Raw genomic sequence first — 17,747 nt, forward strand, 5'->3', positions numbered from 1 at the left:
GGTTGATGGACACAAATAGAAAGGGTGGATTTAGAGTGTTCATATTCAAAAATTATAGAGGATGTTGATCAACCTATTTGAGCACCCCTTGCACACATCTTTTTTGGAAAAGAAAGGAGAAGAAGACATCACCCAAAAAGCCTATGTTGCCAAGTCCCAAAACCCAAGAAAAAGAAGATATAACTCTTATCCTTGTCTACAATTATCATCACACGATGCAGCCATAGGAAGAGTGGAGAGAGAGAGACACACACACACAGAGAAAGAGAGAGTACCAATGTAGGCTGCACACATTGAATTGTTGGTCTACTCTATGTATGCTTGCATTCTCACAAATTTGATATGCCATTATATAAGAAGATTCAATGCCTTGAGTAGCAGTGCATGCCAAATACCATGGCATCTATAGGCTGCAACCATAGGAAGAACACACACATACACACACAAATGCAACCATAGGAAGAACACAAAGAGAGAGGGGGGGCAGAGAGAGAGAGAGAGAGAGAGAGAGAGAGGTAAAATCAAAGAGCCCAAGGAGCATACATAGAAGAAGTAATAGATTTCAAAGGTGAAGAGGGAGCTAAAGGCCAAAGGTAATAAATGGTAGAGATCTTGATAACACTACATGATGCACTTGGACGAATTTAGTAGGGTAGGTGGCATGTTTGGTAGAACTGGGGAAATGGATAAAGTGTTAGCTACAAAAAAGATCCACTTCCTCCCAAATAAGATATGGATCAATCATTAGTTGTGTGTTTCCCTTGACCACACGTTCTGTAATCGTAGAAGCATTTATCATCACATTTGGCTATCCCTTCTCTCTTATTCATCTACCCCTCTTCAACCTCTCCTCCACCATGGGATGATTTTCTAATAGGAGTAGTCTACCTTGCCACTAACACCAATGGGCCTCCTCTTCAAATCCAAGAACAAGAGGAAGAGGAAGAAGAAGAAGAAGAAGAAGAGGAAGAAGAAGAAGAAGAAGAAGAAGAAGAAGAAGAAGAAGAAGAAGAAGAAGAAGAAGAAGAAGAAGAAGGAGGAGGAGGAGGAGGAGGAGGAGGAGGAGGAGGAGGAGGAGGAGGAGGAGGAGGAGGAGGAGGAGGAGGAGGAGGAGGAGGAGGAGGAGGAGGAGGAGGAGGAGGAGGAAAATTAGAGGAAGAGCAAAAGCAATGGAATTGAGCCGTAAGTTTTTCCATTTGTAGTGGCATCCCATGATGCAATAGATTTTGAGTGGAAGAAGATGATTTGGATGTTCGGTAGATGGAAGGAAAGAGAGAGAAATGGAAAGCAGTAGTAGCTCATCATGGAATGTAGTAGAAGGATAAAAAATCCTCTACTCATGTGTGTGCTTCAGCACATTCTACCAATGGTCCCCCCTCATACTAATTTGGGTAGACACCCTATTCCACATTCCCAACCCTTCTGTTTCTTCCCTATGTATCCACCATTCCCTTATTTATATTGCCCCTTAGACAACAACTCATCTTTACTGGTCTGCCCCCCCCTTCCATCCCCCATTCTAGTATACAATAAACTCAATGTGAAGAGATAAAACATGTCACATGTTAAGTGTTTGAGAGGGTTCAACATAGCTTTCTAGGCTTTCAACTTTGTTGCGGCATGCAATGGATGGTTCACTCTTTGAAGAATCAATAGGAGAAGAATATGATGGAGAAGAAGAAGAAAGAAAATCCTTATGCTTTTTTCAATTCACCCTGCCCATGATAATAACCCCCCCAAAAGATGATAGTTCTTGAACATTTTTGGTCCATTGATCTCTGTATCCTCAATGTGCACATGTAAGTGTACCATACTCATCTTTTGTATCCTCTCCATGTGATATCCCATTTTACCCTAACCCTTAACCTTTTCATTAAAACATTATTAGTATAAACATAAATATAAACACACAACCTAGGATCCCACTTTAGCCCCCCCACTTCTTTCTCCTTTTTCATCCTTTCCTAGCTCTTATCCTCTACCCTCATCTTTCACCTCATCTTCCCTTCTATGGCACCAACCTACCCTCTCCCCAATTTTGTCTTCCCTCTATCCATGCCTTCTCCCCAATCATCCTTGAACTAGTAATGAACAAGATAGACCATAAAAGAATAATTTATGAGTACAAATTAAGAAATAAAACTATCACTTATATCCATGCTCCCATGCATTCATCTCACTGCCTACCTAGCTTTAACAAGATACTAGTTGGGATACCTTATGAGCCACATAGTGGACAAAAATATCTTCCCTCTTGTCCCCCTAGCACAATAAACATAGGAACAAGACAAATAAACGCCTTTTAAAAAGGTCATTCAAAAATAAATGTAAAAATGTTCCTTCGAAAACAACACTTTCTACCAAGTCATGTGTCCATGCTCTTTTCTCCCCACCCTAATGAAATGTTTTGAGCTACATGGTGGAGACATCTTTCTTTCTTTCTTTCTTAGACAGAGAAGCTGTTTTTGTGATCCTTTGTGGAAGCTTGCACTCCATCTTTTGGAGATTATGCAAGTTTTTTAGTGTGAGAGTATGATCAAGGTAGGGGTTCCCTTACCCTAATGGTCATGGTTCTAAAGTTCCCTATACCCTACCATGACGAGTCCTCATTGTCATCATTTAAGTTGTTTTGCTAACAAATTCATGAGTTTGTTATGCTAAACAGTGGTTCTTCTTCAATTTGGTTCACACAAACACTTCATGTGTCAATGTGGGAGGAAATGATAACAACCAAAGAAGAACAAAAACAAGGCATAAAAACATACATTCATACACCACATTTCTAGCCTCGTCCTTGACTTTACAACATCTCTGATTGGAAGTGTCGGGAGAGATACACATTGTTATTTCTTACATGATTGACACATATTGTCATAATCTGCATTGCTCTTTTGTTATCTTTGCTCTTGACTTGCATAGATCACCCAAAACTTTATTATCCATCTGTGGCATAGTGAATGGCTATCCTAAGATCATTGGGTATGATGAAGAATCCTGCACAAAGAAATGGTGACCATCATGTACATCTCCTATGGTAATATTTAGGTATAGAGAGGCAATATATAGGCCTTCTATGGAGGTATTGGGTTCTGACATCCTTCATCCATGAGGTCGACATCTACATGCCATTTTCCATTCTCATAAATACTCCTTACAATGACATTTATCTCTAAACCATGATCTCAGTGCAACACATGAAAATTTTGGCTCTCCAACCTTCATTAGTCTCTTATGTAGCATGGGCCCAATGGTTTGTGGAATAATGACTCCTAGGTATCACCCCTGAAGTCAATTCATCCTCTGTATAGTGCATAGGTTGTACATCTCTTGTATTTTAATTGCATATCACTATCTTCTATTCAACGTTGTTCAATTTAGCATTGTCTACTACAAATAAGCTCTTTCGCTTCTTCACAAGTACCCTCTGCATCTAGATCATCTTCAAAAGCCCATTATATGCCCTATAAACCTATTTCTTCTTCACTTTGTATCATAGCTTGAGTTGACTCTCTAAGTGACGGAGTTTTGCCTCTAGAAGGTGCTTAAAATTAGCCAAAAAATTCAAATTTCAAGGGAAAAATAAACTCCGTCGAAGGCGACATAGGCAATCAAGTCGATTTTAAGCAGCAAGCAGCCGCAACGAGTGCCAAAAGTGCTTTAAAGACCCACCGAGTGACAGTTTGGAAATTTTCATAATTTCTCGAGATGTCAGATGAGACTTCTAGAAATGCCAGGTAGTGAAAGACCCCGAGACGGTCAATTAGAAATTTTCAACTCATCGAATGGATGTCGGATGCGAGAATGGGAGTGCCCGAAGTAGAGGACCAAAAGAGGGGAAGTGTAAAAGGATAGGTAGGAAGGGGGGTGTCCCTTGGGCTCTCCCACTCCCCGAAAATTTTGACGAATGGGGAGGGGGGGGTTGTTTCATGGAGTGGAGGAAAATGGCGACATCTTGCAGGGCGTCGATTTTTTTTTAGAGGGAGGGGGCTAACCCACCTCAATATACCCATATCATTTGATCTTATCAGCCTGATGCTTGATTTCTTCTCATTCCCCCATCGCCACTCTCTGCTCCTCCAATGGCTGTGCGGTTGCTAAGTTGTTGTTCTAGTATTTCTCTCTCCTCCCTCTCTCTCTCTCCTCTCTATGGGTTGTTCATGTGCACTACCTTGACGGAGGAATCGAGAAAGAGATTGAAGAAAATGATAATGGAGGTTAATGGAGATGCTAAAAATTGATGTGCATCATGGAATTGAGAGCGAAGGAGATCTATCCGTTGGTCGCGCAGTCATTCAATGTGTCTCGGGTTTTGTAGAAACACGGTATTACTATTTTTTATGAAGGAAATGAAGGTTTTTTGACATGTTATGATGGAAATGAGTTTTTATGCAATGAAAATTTGTTTGAGTGCTGATTGCATCATGTTTAATCATAAAATTTTGATTTTGTAATGCTTTACATGCGCTATTTAAATCCCGCAAAAAATTCAAAATGCGATTTTTAAGGGTAAAATGATAGTTGTGTCGTTTCGGGTGGGTGAAATGTGTTTCTATGGAGGAAAATAGAAGATAAAATTGAATTTTAGTATGATGAAATTATTGGTATTAAAAATCAAAAATTAATAGTGATTATTGACAAATAAATGCTAAAATTAATTTAAAATAAGAGAAAATAAGGGAAAAATCAAAATATGCTTCATAAAAATAAGAAAAAAATATAATGAGTGTTTGTGAATGTATGGTAGTGGTGAAGCATGAGGTTGAATGTATGGTAGTGGTGAAGCATGAGGTTTCTCTATCTCTTTGTCAAATTTCATGATTTATCGCTTTTCATACATCAAAACATGACAAAATGAACCCCTACACCTATGGAACGGAAGCAATACCTAAAAGTAAAGGGTGGGGTGTTCGAATTATACGATTTGGGTGTTGTTTATTGCTAATTTTGCTTATGCATATCATGATATAGGGTTTCTTGTATTTTAATTAAGAGGATAGTAGCATGAGTGTTGCCTCGGTGCTATCCTTACATTGCCACAACGAGTTAGTAAATGAGCATTGGACAGCCTGATTGTGCATGACACATTTCCGATTGAAAATTATGTTTGAGCACTTTAGGTTCATCTAGTTTTGCATGTGCATATCAATCATGGTATCAGAATACAAAGAATTGGATGCATAGCACCCGTTTTCTGTTATGATGACCTATGCTTGAGTGTGTAAGACAACCTAAGTTGTAGGCTAGTCAATCATTTCTTGGGGAATTGTTTGATAAAATTGAATTTTAGTATTGATAAAGTGCCATGACCTATACATTCAAAATGAAAGAGTGGAGCTTATAACATATGCACTTTATGTTGGAGTGGCGCATCTTGGGGGCAATCCCCGAGGTATAGAAGAGTCGCAGTGCCATGGCAATCAGCCAATGGGATGCCTCTTATGTATGTTCTTCGTGGTATCTATTACCGATATGTATGGGATACTCCCTTTGTTGGAGTTTAGGGAAAGGGCCATTGGACTATATATTAGCTACAAATGCATAATTAAGTCTAACTAGTGTACATCAATGTATTATAGATGCTCCTGGCTCGCGAGGCCGTGTGGTGGGGTTATCTGTTGTGTGCATGAGGTCCGGTATAGCCAGTGCTGGCCAATTTTAGGTCCCATCACTCTCACTTGCCAACTGCCTTTTCCTTTTTATAATGTTTATAATTTCTTCATTGAACTCTCTTTTTGCTTTTCCAAGGATTTCACCCAAGTTAAATTTGACTTTATTGTTTAGAATCCTCTCTTCCAAAACCTTTTTAAGATATATGGTTTTCTTTATATCAAAGAGTAACTTGCATCCTAGTTGCTTCCCTTTGGATTTTCATGTTTCTTTTCTTTTTTCTCTTTCTTCTTCTATATATCTTCCATGTTCTACTCTAAATGGGGTCTAACAAGAGGCATAGACCACTAGTCTACAACCCCCTCTAGTAACTCTCTTTGAGAACCATGGGTTTCCATCATCTCTTTTTATCTTGTCCTCCACTATTACATATGTGTTCTCTTGGTTTACTAAATAACAATTGGTAGAATAGGAATCCATAGGGGAATCCCACCTATTCTTCTCTCTAATACTCTGACCTACATCATTTAGCTCTATCCTTGGCACTTTACCCTTACATGCAGCCTACATGCCATGGGTCCATAATTCTACGTTCTTACCAACATTGGAAATTACAGATCTCTTTATTTTCACTTCATATAGGTAGTAGCATCTATAGCCACATATACACTTCGCATTGCAAGATCTTCAACAATCTTTTGTATACCTTCCTTTTTGAAGTTTGTAGAAAGGGCCACACCCAATTCATTTGCATGAATCTTCCAATCCTTCCAAAAAGTCAAATTTGTTCTTAAAGCATCTCTCTATGACTTATAATCTCTATGGTCATGCTTTGTATTATCATATCATATGCAACGGTTGACAAAATTGTGGGATTTTCAAAGTAGAAGCAATATTGATTTGTAAATCCCACATATTTTTTCTAAGTTTATCCATGGCATTGTCTTTTGAAGAATCTACAGAAGGAATGGGAGGCAACTGCCTAATCATTGATTTTGACAACCATGTGATTGACTGGGCATATGTCATGGCCAATAGCTCTCTTTTTCTTTATCTTTTCACTAGTTTAGATACATCATGCTACATGTCTTTCCATTCAGTCTATATGCCTTGCTTTCTAGTATCATCCTCTAATAGCTTTTCTAGCTCTAATTGTAATAGAGGGTCCACATAAATTTTTTTGTAAGCAAAGATAATTAATTTACAATTTCCAATCAATCAAACTTCATCTCAAACTCTCTTTGTAGCTTTGGAGTGAAAAGGTCCTTTGTAGGTTTATGAACCCACTCTAGGAAATTCTACTTGGTTACTCAGTTTGCATCCTCTAGTAAAACCTAATGTGAAAGATGCTAGAAAGAGATGCTCATGTAAAGCTTCTCTTTCTCCACTCTCATAGCTTGTGCATAGGCCTAAGTAGCCCTAGCATTTTACCTCTTTCCAAAATAGAAGCATGGGTCTTCTTGGCTCCTCCTCAAACACCTTTACCATCCCTCCACCTCTTTTCTCACATGCAACCTTCATGGGATTCTACTTTTGGCCTAAATGGATGATCTTTGGCCTTTGTATGCATAAGCATTTGAGCATAAACAACAAAGGCACTATGTATGTATTATAGTAGGCATAGTAGCACAACACACACACACACACATGCACATACCTAACCACATATAACATCACATATATGTCAAGCACGTACCACGCTACATATGCACACAAAACACTTAAAACACATGTATTAGGAAGTAATAAAAACATATGGATATGAAGGAAAAAGGGATGCCAATAAGCATAAACACAATCTCTCTACTTTTGTCACCATTCCCGTATGAGAAATAAAATACTACACTTAATCCTTGGCCCTCTCGCCATCTCATTAATATAAAGGGAAACCCATAACCTGGCACTATTTCCCTTTGCATGAGCTTCTTGGATGTTTAAAAGATAAAATCTATGCTTTAAAATAATGCATGCATTGTTGCCAAGGTATAGAGTGACAATATGCTATGCAACAAAGATATTATGCACATAAAAACATGTATGCATTGAAAACAATGTGCCGATTACAGACTAGTGTGTTCTGGTCTATGCACTATGCATACATAATTTTCCTACATTGAAATTAATCCTTTACTACTCATCTCACACAGTCAATTGAAGCAAGGGGAAATTCTACCCTAGGTGCCCTCTTGCATGCACTCTTGAAGTTTGCTAGAGAATCCATGCCTCACAATTGATGCAAACATTCCTTGCCCCTCTAGCTTATCCAATTTCCTCTTATAGTCGACCCTAGGGTTCCTAGAAAAGTGATAGAGCATCCCAACATGCTAGCATAATGATATGTGTGCTCAATTGAGGGTATAATTGGCATATAGAGTCGATAATAAGTCTTCTTACTTCAAGGATGGAACAGTCTAAGAGTATTTGGGTGCTTTTAAAGGCACCAAATAAGAGAGACACAACATTATCAACATCATTGACAACTTGCATTTAATACATTGAAAACATCAATATAGGAGTATTGTGCACCCAAACTATGAAACAAAAGGAGATCATTTCATAATACTTCCTCAATGTCATCACATAAAGCATGTGTTATTGCACTTCTTCATCACTTCCTAAAATGCTATCATCACAATTGATGACTTCTCCCTAGTTGAACTGCTACTCCTAAATAAGCCTATACCTTACATCAATACCTATAGATTTAAGCTTCCTCCATTTCTATAATGAGACAAGTTTTTTTCCTTCCTTTATTTTTTTTCCCATGTCTCTCCTCTTATCGGTTTCTTTGTTGTGTTTCCTAAGGTTTTTCGTCAATTGGATCTAGCTTGGAAGCCTTTGGCTACATTCAATGTTGAAAACTCATTGAATAGGTTGTATGCTTTTGCAACAAGCACACTGCACTTGACACCAATACAATATCCACTATCCTTATCTTTCTTATTTTTCTTTTACTGGCACTATCCACTACAAACACTTGAGCAATCCCCACCATGGAGACTACTCTATCTAGCAAGAGACTTGGAATGAACTTCACAAAGTTAAATTGGTATATGGGTTGAACAAAATAGCAACTAGGAGTGAATGTTGATACTTACAATGCAAATCTGTCTATTAGTTCTTACTATTACGTGGGTTTGTTTGGATCACAGGTACCAATTTGCTCTTCTACCCATATGTTGGCATGTGTTTTTGAAAATCTAAGCATGTACTCTGATGTATATTATTGAGTTAAAAACTTTTTCTTGCACATTGGTGGTAAGATATTTTCTTTGCAATATATAGCTCCTAACTAGCTATTGGACAATCAAGTGATAATATGTTGAATGTATAAAAGTTTGTAATTTTAGTTTTTTTGAAATGCTTGTTGAAAAAAAAAACAAAACACATACACGGGCGCATGTCACTATATACCCAATCTATGGATCTTAGCATGTAGCCTTTAGCCTTTGTATTTTAATTCTTTTGAGCTCTTTGCAAATACAAGCATGTACACTCTTATGTATGTCATTTATTTATCATGGATGTGGCCCCCTCATGTAAGATCTCTTTATGGTGGTTTTGCGAAAATGATGGTATCATTCACCCCATTAAAAATGGAAATGTGGTGTATATATGGATGTTTTTATGCCTTGTTTCTGTGCTCCTTTGGGTGTCATCATGGTGCATGGAATGGAGGAGGCTCAATGATCTGCGAGCCATCCGCAAACTATCTAATGAACAAAACCTTAAAACTTCAACCCCACTCTGGTATACACATCCTTTGCTCTCTCCTATTCTATGTGTGCTATCAAAGCTTTCTAACATAAGAACATACCTGGAAAACATCAACTATCTATTGTAATCACTTAAAATAATTAAAGTTTTTGTTTCTCCATATTTTATATTTGCCACTTACTTACATATTTCATGTATCCTATTGCATTCTCTTTTCTTACATGGTATCATAGCATAAGCTCTAAGCAAGTAGACTTATGAAAGGAAAATGAAAGACTTGTAAAATTTAGAGCGATAGCACAACCTTATTCTACCTAAAACATACCTTCCAATGTTTACTTTCCATACAAAGGATTGAAGGGGAGCTTGATGGAAGAAACTGTACACTAAAGCTTTAAGGTGCATGTCATCTTAAGTGCTTATTAGGAGCTGTGAAATATGATAGAAGGTTGAGATTCCAAGCCCTCTAAAAAAATAATTCCATATTATGACTTTATAGCAACCATACATAAGGCCTTATGTCAAATTGTTATTAGCATCAAAGGCTTGATCTTGACATTGATACAGCATTGATCTTAATGCAAAATCATGGTCAATTATAAAATCTCAATATTAAACACAAACAATATGAGGAAGTAAAATCTTGAAAATCAATTGGCTCTTGAAAAGATATTTGACACTAAAGTTACTAAAAAGTTCATTAAGGTCAAGGATTTCAGAGACTAGATAGTGGCTATTAGAATATCAATTCTAAATGATGATCTTGCTTCAAGATATCTTTGAAACCTCCAAAATTTGATAGTCTTGTTACTTCCCTAAATATCCATGTTAGAATTCCTCCACTCAACTTTGAGGAATTTTGTTCGATCTTACAAGAGAGAAAACTAAGGAAGAACTACAACAAAAGGCAAAACAATAATTGTAAGGAGAGGATGCTTCTTTCTTTGCAAATAGAAATAATGACAAAGATAAGGACTTTGGTAACCCTCCTTGTCCTCTTCAATAGATAAGAAGAAGAATCTCAAGTGATCCTACTACAAGACTAGACACATTCAAAGTGAATGAATGAACATGGAAACAAAGTTGCATATAAGAAGAATGGCTTGATCAAACCCAATGGATCAACCAAGAAATTCTAACAACAATTATCAAAAAGAGCTTGCATTGTAGGGCTATTGTTGAAGATATTTGTGCAAGAGACACTCACTCTTCAAAAGAAAATGATCATTGGACCATTTATAGTGGTCCCACAACATATATGACTATTCATCCTTGGACCATTTATAGTGGTGCCATACCATATATGAATATTCATCATTGGATCATTTATAGTGGTCCCACACCATATACGACTATTCATCATTGGACCATTAATAGTGGTGACATACCATATATAAATGAGAGATGACATCATGGTTGATATGGATCTACTATATATGCTAAATAAAGGAAAATCAAGGTGTGATACATTGGTCGAAGAGGACAAAGGACAAAGGGGGGCCCAATAACATTTGGTTAGCTATACATTGATAATGAAGTTTGATAAAGTACAATAGCCCGTTATCCTCAAAGTGGGTATGGAGGATTCAATGTGGATGGAAGATATGCATGTGGAATATTATTCCACAATGCATAATCACACATGGGACCATGTGCATTGCTGCAACTGCCAACCCATACTTTTGCCCCAACATATATTGAAGTGACCATTGCAAGAGTAGCTTCAAAGCCTGAGGTTGTGCTCCCAAACACCAACCTTTCGAGCACTATGGCAAAGATAAGCTAATCTAGATGTGGATAAGTAACATCTTTGAGAATGAAATGTAGACACAATAGCATAGTTTGAGCCACCACAATATCGAATGACAATATACACAAAAATAGTAGGAGACCCAAGATGAACCTAAAGATAAAATCGATAAGAATACAAATTGTTTGAAGCCGATGGGTGCCCTTTACTTGTCACATGTGCTGATGCATACAAGTACAAGGATAACTTCCCCACCCACGTAGTTTGACTACCTTATTTTTCTCTCAAACATACTAAATCTAGCTTGCAATCTATGATTTTTTTAATCTCAATGGATGTATCATATCAATCATGTACTCTCCATCTACCGATTCTACACAGCCCCTCACACCACATGTATTTGTACCTCGATTGTCTCCCAAGCTTAGCCTAACCAAATATCGTACCCTATGATTGAGCACAACTATTGAAACCAAGAAAAGAAAATAGATAGGTAAGCTAAAACTCAACATGTTGTAGTCCAAGTTTTTTTTTTATAAGTTCGAAGGCTTTGATCAATTCCAATGCTACATCTCTTCATTGAGCTAGTTTGCATATTCACCGATGAGTTTCGAAGCTCCCACTAATTCTAATGGTATACACTTTGTAGCTTTATACTCCTTAATCTCCACAAGTTTCATGTTCAAGATATAACAAAATCCTTTGCTTGTTCCTCCAAACCAATGCCATCTCTCTCTCTCTCTCTCTCTCTCTCTCTCTCTCTCTCTCTCTCTCTCTCTCTCTCTCTCTCTCTCTCTCTCTCTCTCTCTCTCTCTCTCTCTCTCTCTCTCTCTCTCTCTCTCTCTCTCTCTCTCTCTCTCTCTCTCTCTCTCTCTCTCTCTCTCTCTCTCTCTCTCTCTCTCTCTCTCTCTCTCTCTCTCTCTCTCTCTCTCTCTCTCTCTCTCTCTCTCTCTCTCTCTCTCTCTCTCTCTCTCTCTCTCTCTCTCTCTTCTCTCTCTCTCTCTCTCTCTCTCAAATCTCTTTGATAACACCTCTCACTCTCTACACACATAGACAATAATAGATGAAAGAAAGAGAGGTGAATAAGCATGCAATCAAGTAGATGGAAGGTTCCCTCCTTGCGATGGTGCTAGGAAATGGTAGTGTACTCTTCTTACTAATATTGTACTCATAGAGAAGCAAGAAAGATGGTAGAAGATAGAGAAGAGATAAGCTAAGCATGCAATCAAGTAGATGGAAGGTTCCCTCCTTGCTATGGTGCTAGGAAATGGTAGTGTACTCTTCTTACTAATCTTGTACTCATAGAGAAGCAAGAAAGATGGTAGAAGATAGAGAAGAGATAAGCTAAGCATGCAATCAAGTAGATGGAAGGTTCCCTCCTTGCGATGGTGCTAGGAAATGGTAGTGTACTCTTCTTACTAATCTTGTACTCATAGAGAAGCAAGAAAGATGGTAGAAGATAGAGAAGAGATAAGCTATGTCGATTTTGTAGCCATAAGAATGGTTCCTTTGCTTATATTTCCACCATAAGTATAGATCAAGCTTTGTTTACATATGACCAAGACCCTTTACTCTTTGGCACCTTGGTTTCGTGTTTATTTCCCACAACCATAAGGTAATTGGCCCATTTAGTGTCTAGATTTAGTTTTGTTGATTCACACATGCATGACACTTTCACATGTGTGAAAATTTTAACTTACAACTTGCATGCAAGTGAGCATGATGCTCAAAAATGATATCACAAGGAATTTTCATGGGGTCCTATACATTAAATTCAATTTTTCAAATTATCGTAAGGGTGCATGACATTCTAGCTTTTTTGCTTTGAAATGCTAGCTCACTTTTGGCTTCACTTTCAACTTCAATTTTGCCCTCGTGCATCCACTACTTTTACTTTTTAAGAGGAGATTAAGACCCTTTATGTAAGAGAACTAGCTCAAAATTCAAGCACCATTGGATGAGATAGGGATATCAAGTAAAGGTTATGTAAGTATTTATAACTTATCATCACAGTCAAAGGTGAAGAAATTTAGCATATGTGAATCAATTTGCCAAACTTGAGATCCTTGTTTCATATCAAATATACATATTATGCATCAATAAGAGAGGTGCTCTACAATAAGATATGATAATATGGTAAAGGTTATGTAAGTATTTATCATTCACAACAATCAAAGATGAAGGACTTTAGAAGATGTGGATTAATATTGCATCACTCAAAAGAATACAAAAGAAAGTGAATGGACAAGTTTTAATGGACTTGAAACCCTGTTTTATATCAAAGATACATGCTATGCATCAGCAAGTGTTATAGAATCCGAGATACACTCTCAACTTTCTTATATACCTAAAATATATATGGCGAATATTATGTTCGCACAAAGGGAGAATAGATGAGAGAAAAGAAAGATGGAGAGAGAGAGAGAAATTGGCAACGCACTAGGGACTGGAAAATGGGCCATCCACCCCCCCCCCCCCCCCCCTTGTGGAGTTATATTATTGACAAGGAGCAAGCTCCTGCGTTACACATAAGCCAATTCTTACTTGTAGATCTTGAAAACAAGATCACGGTTCCTTGCATGGTATACAACCGGCTAACACTTGCACAACTTGAAAGTTTGCACCTTTTGATCCTTCTTGAGTCTCCTTCTCTCCTACACAATATGTGTAGGGCTCTCCTCTTGGCGCTTGATTTCAACAAAGCTTCCACAACACTTGCATCTTTTCTTCTCCTCTTATAACTTGATTTCAGTAGAGCTCCCGTAGCACTTGCACCTTCTCTTCTCCTCTTGGAACTTGATTTCAACAGAGCTTCCGCAGCACTTGATTTTAGCAAGGCTTCCGCAGCATTTTCTCTTCTCCTCTTAGATACATGCAAAGTGATGCTTCCTTCACCTCTCCCTTACACCCAAGGAGAGTCTCCTCTTTTATAGGCTTTCAAGAGCTTCGCTTCTTAGAGAGAGAGTTGAGTTGATCTTCATACAGGATGCAGTTGTTCCACTCTACAATACTAATTTCAAGACATCTCTTTATACGTTGTTTAGATGAAAAAAAAATCAACTCGAAAGTTGTAGATCTCATTTTTTATAACCCACATGGCTTGTTTCTAAAGAACATTTTTCTATTACAAGATATTTTTTAATGAATTTTTCAAAAAATAACTTTTTAAACTATACTCTTAACGTGTCCATGCAACCACCTTGAGTCATAGCCTTGGGTCGCAACCTTAAGATTAAATTCCACATAAAAGCTTATCATTTTAGACCTTAGAAAGAGAAAATCACTTCTCTCCTCACTTCCAAAGAATCACGTCTGTCATCTTTCTTAATGAGAGAATTCCCTCTCTCATCTTTTTTTTAATAAAAGAAAATATCCTTAAACCTTGACTTGTAGGGAAGAGGATGACCCCAAATGAATGCAATGCTCATTACACAGAAGTGAATATTCCCAAGAATCCTTGGATGCACACATAAATACATATACACAATGCTAATGCACTTCCTCTCCTTAGAACTCAATCCATCTTCATTTATGTATAATTCAGTTTTTGTGTACACTCTTACACTTGACAAACACTTACTTCCCCTTTCACAACATGTACTACTTGTACCAAATATCCCCGTCATAGTGCTCTAATCACCCCATTCAGTGATGCACTAGAAATACTGGCCTCTAAATGTGTAATAAACAATCAATTTAGTTACAACAAGAGAGATAATTTGCAACAAGATATAATAATATATTTTACATCTTATTATCTTATGTGCTCAATTTAAAGTGACTCTAGAAGAATGTGACAATGTCCTCAAGATTATGCTAGACTTTGACAAATAATATATAAGGAGAGAAAGCAAAAACAAGTTATCATTGCCTTTATGAATAAGATAGTTGATCCATCCATTACAAAGGAAAATCCAAATTAGTATGATGTCAATTTTGAAGACGATATATTTTCTTTGGGATTCTTCTTGGTAAATGATCTCTTATTTGAGGATTACTTTTGTGAACCATTTAGATATGTCAATCAAAGAGTGTTACATGCCTATAATGCATACGTATTGTAGGTTGCACCCAATAATTTTGAAACCCCACATTGGGTTTTCCACAAGACAAATATAACAAGTAGAGAAATGAAAAAACCTTGGATTAGAAGTCCTTGGATAGTACAAACCAAATATAGTGAGTAAAGAAAAAAACCTTGAATTGAAAGTAGTCGAACAATACAAACTAAAGTGCCATTTAGCATGTGATCTCAAGACTCAAAAATAAATGTATGATGTTTGAAAGGATGCAAATTCAAAGAGCCCATTACATGTGTTTTGCAAGGGTACTTGATAAAAACAATTGGAAAAAGACACCTGATAAACACTTAGAAATTAAAATTTTAAACTCATTTTAGAAATGCCATTATCAAGACTATCTTATTTAGCATGCAATCTCAAGACTCTAAAACATATATAAATGTTTCAAAAAATACCAATTCAAAGAGCCCATGTATATATTGCATGTATATTGGAAGGATACTCAATAAGTTTTAGAAGTCAATTGATAATTAGAGTGCCAAACAACACTATACAAGTTCAAAAGGCCAATGAATAAGTCATCTAGAGATATTCTAATTGCAAGTAGTCTTTTATTTCTACCCAACCTTATTATTCACAAAAGTAAGCTCATGCATCTGTTTTAGCTCCTTCAAGAAGTAACAACTATGATAAAAGCATTTCCTCTTTTCATGACCATGTCAAAGTCTCCTACAATTAGACATCTACTTGATAACATTTCACACAAATTCACTCAATCTCTCCCTAGGGCATATTGTTGTCATGTATATACCCATTGATTTATTATATCAATTTTGCCCTCTTCCTTTTCATAAAGACAACTAGACACTCCGCACCTAGACTCACCCCAAGCACGATTTTCATGGTGAGGATAGGTGCTAAACACATGGCATCCACCCCCACATTTCTTTGTGGGGAGGTTAGGGGCTACCACATGGCACCCACCCCAACCTCCCCTTAACTAATAGTATAGATGAGAATTCTACCTGCTCTCTTGTCATATTTGTTCATGGGTTCTCTTACTAGTCTTTAGTATAATCAAGTAGCCAAATTCCTACCCTCCTCCCATGACAAGTGTACATATAATCAGACGAAGCCTTAATAGTGAACTCATCGAATTGATATTTGATGTTGCAGTAGCTTATGCAACTATATGCATCCATTAGCATCTGAACCTGAGTAGTTCTTCGTTTTTTCAAAGCCAAGGATCCCGCGGAAGCCGGCACGCCAGCCAATGAGACAGACATGACTGATAACGAGATTTTCCTTTTCAGTACAACCACGGGTACATCATTTCAATAGGAGTTGAGATAAAAAGCTCTGCTTGGCCTGGTGGTGTTAAAGAAACACCAGATAAGAAGAGCATGACGAGAGACGGTGACGGAAAAGCTGCCCGTGTCGCTGTGGCGGGCGCTTCCCCCGTCTTCGATGCCTGGCTTAGCCGCCGAAGCCGTAGAGGGTGCGGCCTTGGCGCTTGAGGGCGTAGACGACGTCCATGGCGGTGACGGTCTTGCGGCGGGCGTGCTCGGTGTAGGTGACGGCGTCCCGGATGACGTTCTCCAGGAAGATCTTCAGGACCCCGCGCGTCTCCTCGTAGATGAGGCCGCTGATGCGCTTGACGCCACCCCTCCTGGCGAGGCGGCGGATGGCGGGCTTGGTGATGCCCTGGATGTTGTCGCGCAGGACCTTGCGGTGCCGCTTGGCGCCGCCCTTCCCCAGGCCCTTGCCGCCCTTGCCCCGCCCCGACATACTCTTGGTTAGCTCTCTGCTTTTGTCTGCTTGCTTACTTGCTAGTTGCTCTTCGTTCTCTCGCTTGCTGGTGAGTAACTCGGAACGATAGGTCGGTACATACGCCAGCTCCCCCGATAGCCCTTTATGATGTTTCCCCGATCCCTTTCTCGATCTCTCCGGGACGATTCCCCACCCTCCGATCCTTAGTCGTGGATCGACGGTTCCGCATTCGCAAGAAGAGTCTTGCGCGCGGGAACCCCAAATGTTGCAGAATTTGGACCCCTTGTTACCTAGGGTAAAGGGGCCAATATAGTAGCGCCCTCCAAAAGGAAAACACACCCTTCTCCAATTGAGTGACAATTTTACAAGAAATATGTAGTTTTTTTGGCCACTTAATAATATAATATGAATTTTTTAAAATTACAAATGAGCTTAACTTAAGTCTAATAATTGAGCCACGTAAATTTTTTTATAGTTTGGATTTTATAAAATCCTAAAGCAATGCATCCTCGAGTGTCACTCTATTGACCTCTCATTGTCCCTCTTTTATGAACCTTTCATTTGTAACTAAGGTTATATGATAAAAATATCAAAATATCTAGTATTTTTTTAGCTCTATATAATATAAATAGTTTGACCATTAAAAAACATTTATGCAACTCACTTGGAAAAAAAAATTATAATGGAGGATTGTTAAATGACAATCTATTGGCCCCTTTACCCTACTAGGATAACATACTAAGGTAAAGGGGCTTTCTAGTAGTCCCCGGCCCCCTCCCCCTATATATATATATATATATATATATATATATATATATATATATATATATATATATATATATATATATATATATATATATATATATATATTCCACGTGAGT

The 17,747-nt window shown here is 37.9% G+C and overlaps 1 protein-coding gene across 1 annotated transcript; it reads right to left on the minus strand.

Moving 5' to 3' along the window:
• Positions 1 to 16,381: 16,381 nt before the first annotated feature.
• Positions 16,382 to 16,967, minus strand: LOC148040317 (histone H4). The gene has a single exon (XM_087666494.1). The coding sequence runs from the start codon at positions 16,882 to 16,884 to the stop codon at positions 16,573 to 16,575; it is 312 nt and encodes a 103-aa protein (XP_087522620.1). The 5' UTR covers positions 16,885 to 16,967; the 3' UTR covers positions 16,382 to 16,572.
• Between the last annotated feature and the right edge of the window lie 780 nt (positions 16,968 to 17,747).

Source organism: Lygodium microphyllum, chromosome 2 (assembly GCF_053477565.2).
Source record: "Lygodium microphyllum isolate KBCC chromosome 2, Lygodium_microphyllum_v1.1.10, whole genome shotgun sequence".
Lineage (NCBI taxonomy): Eukaryota > Viridiplantae > Streptophyta > Polypodiopsida > Schizaeales > Lygodiaceae > Lygodium > Lygodium microphyllum.

Excerpts from the sequence above, each read along its gene's own strand:
- LOC148040317 (XM_087666494.1), bottom strand. The coding sequence starts at position 16,884 with ATGTCGGGGCGGGGCAAGGGCGGCAAGGGCCTGGGGAAGGGCGGCGCC.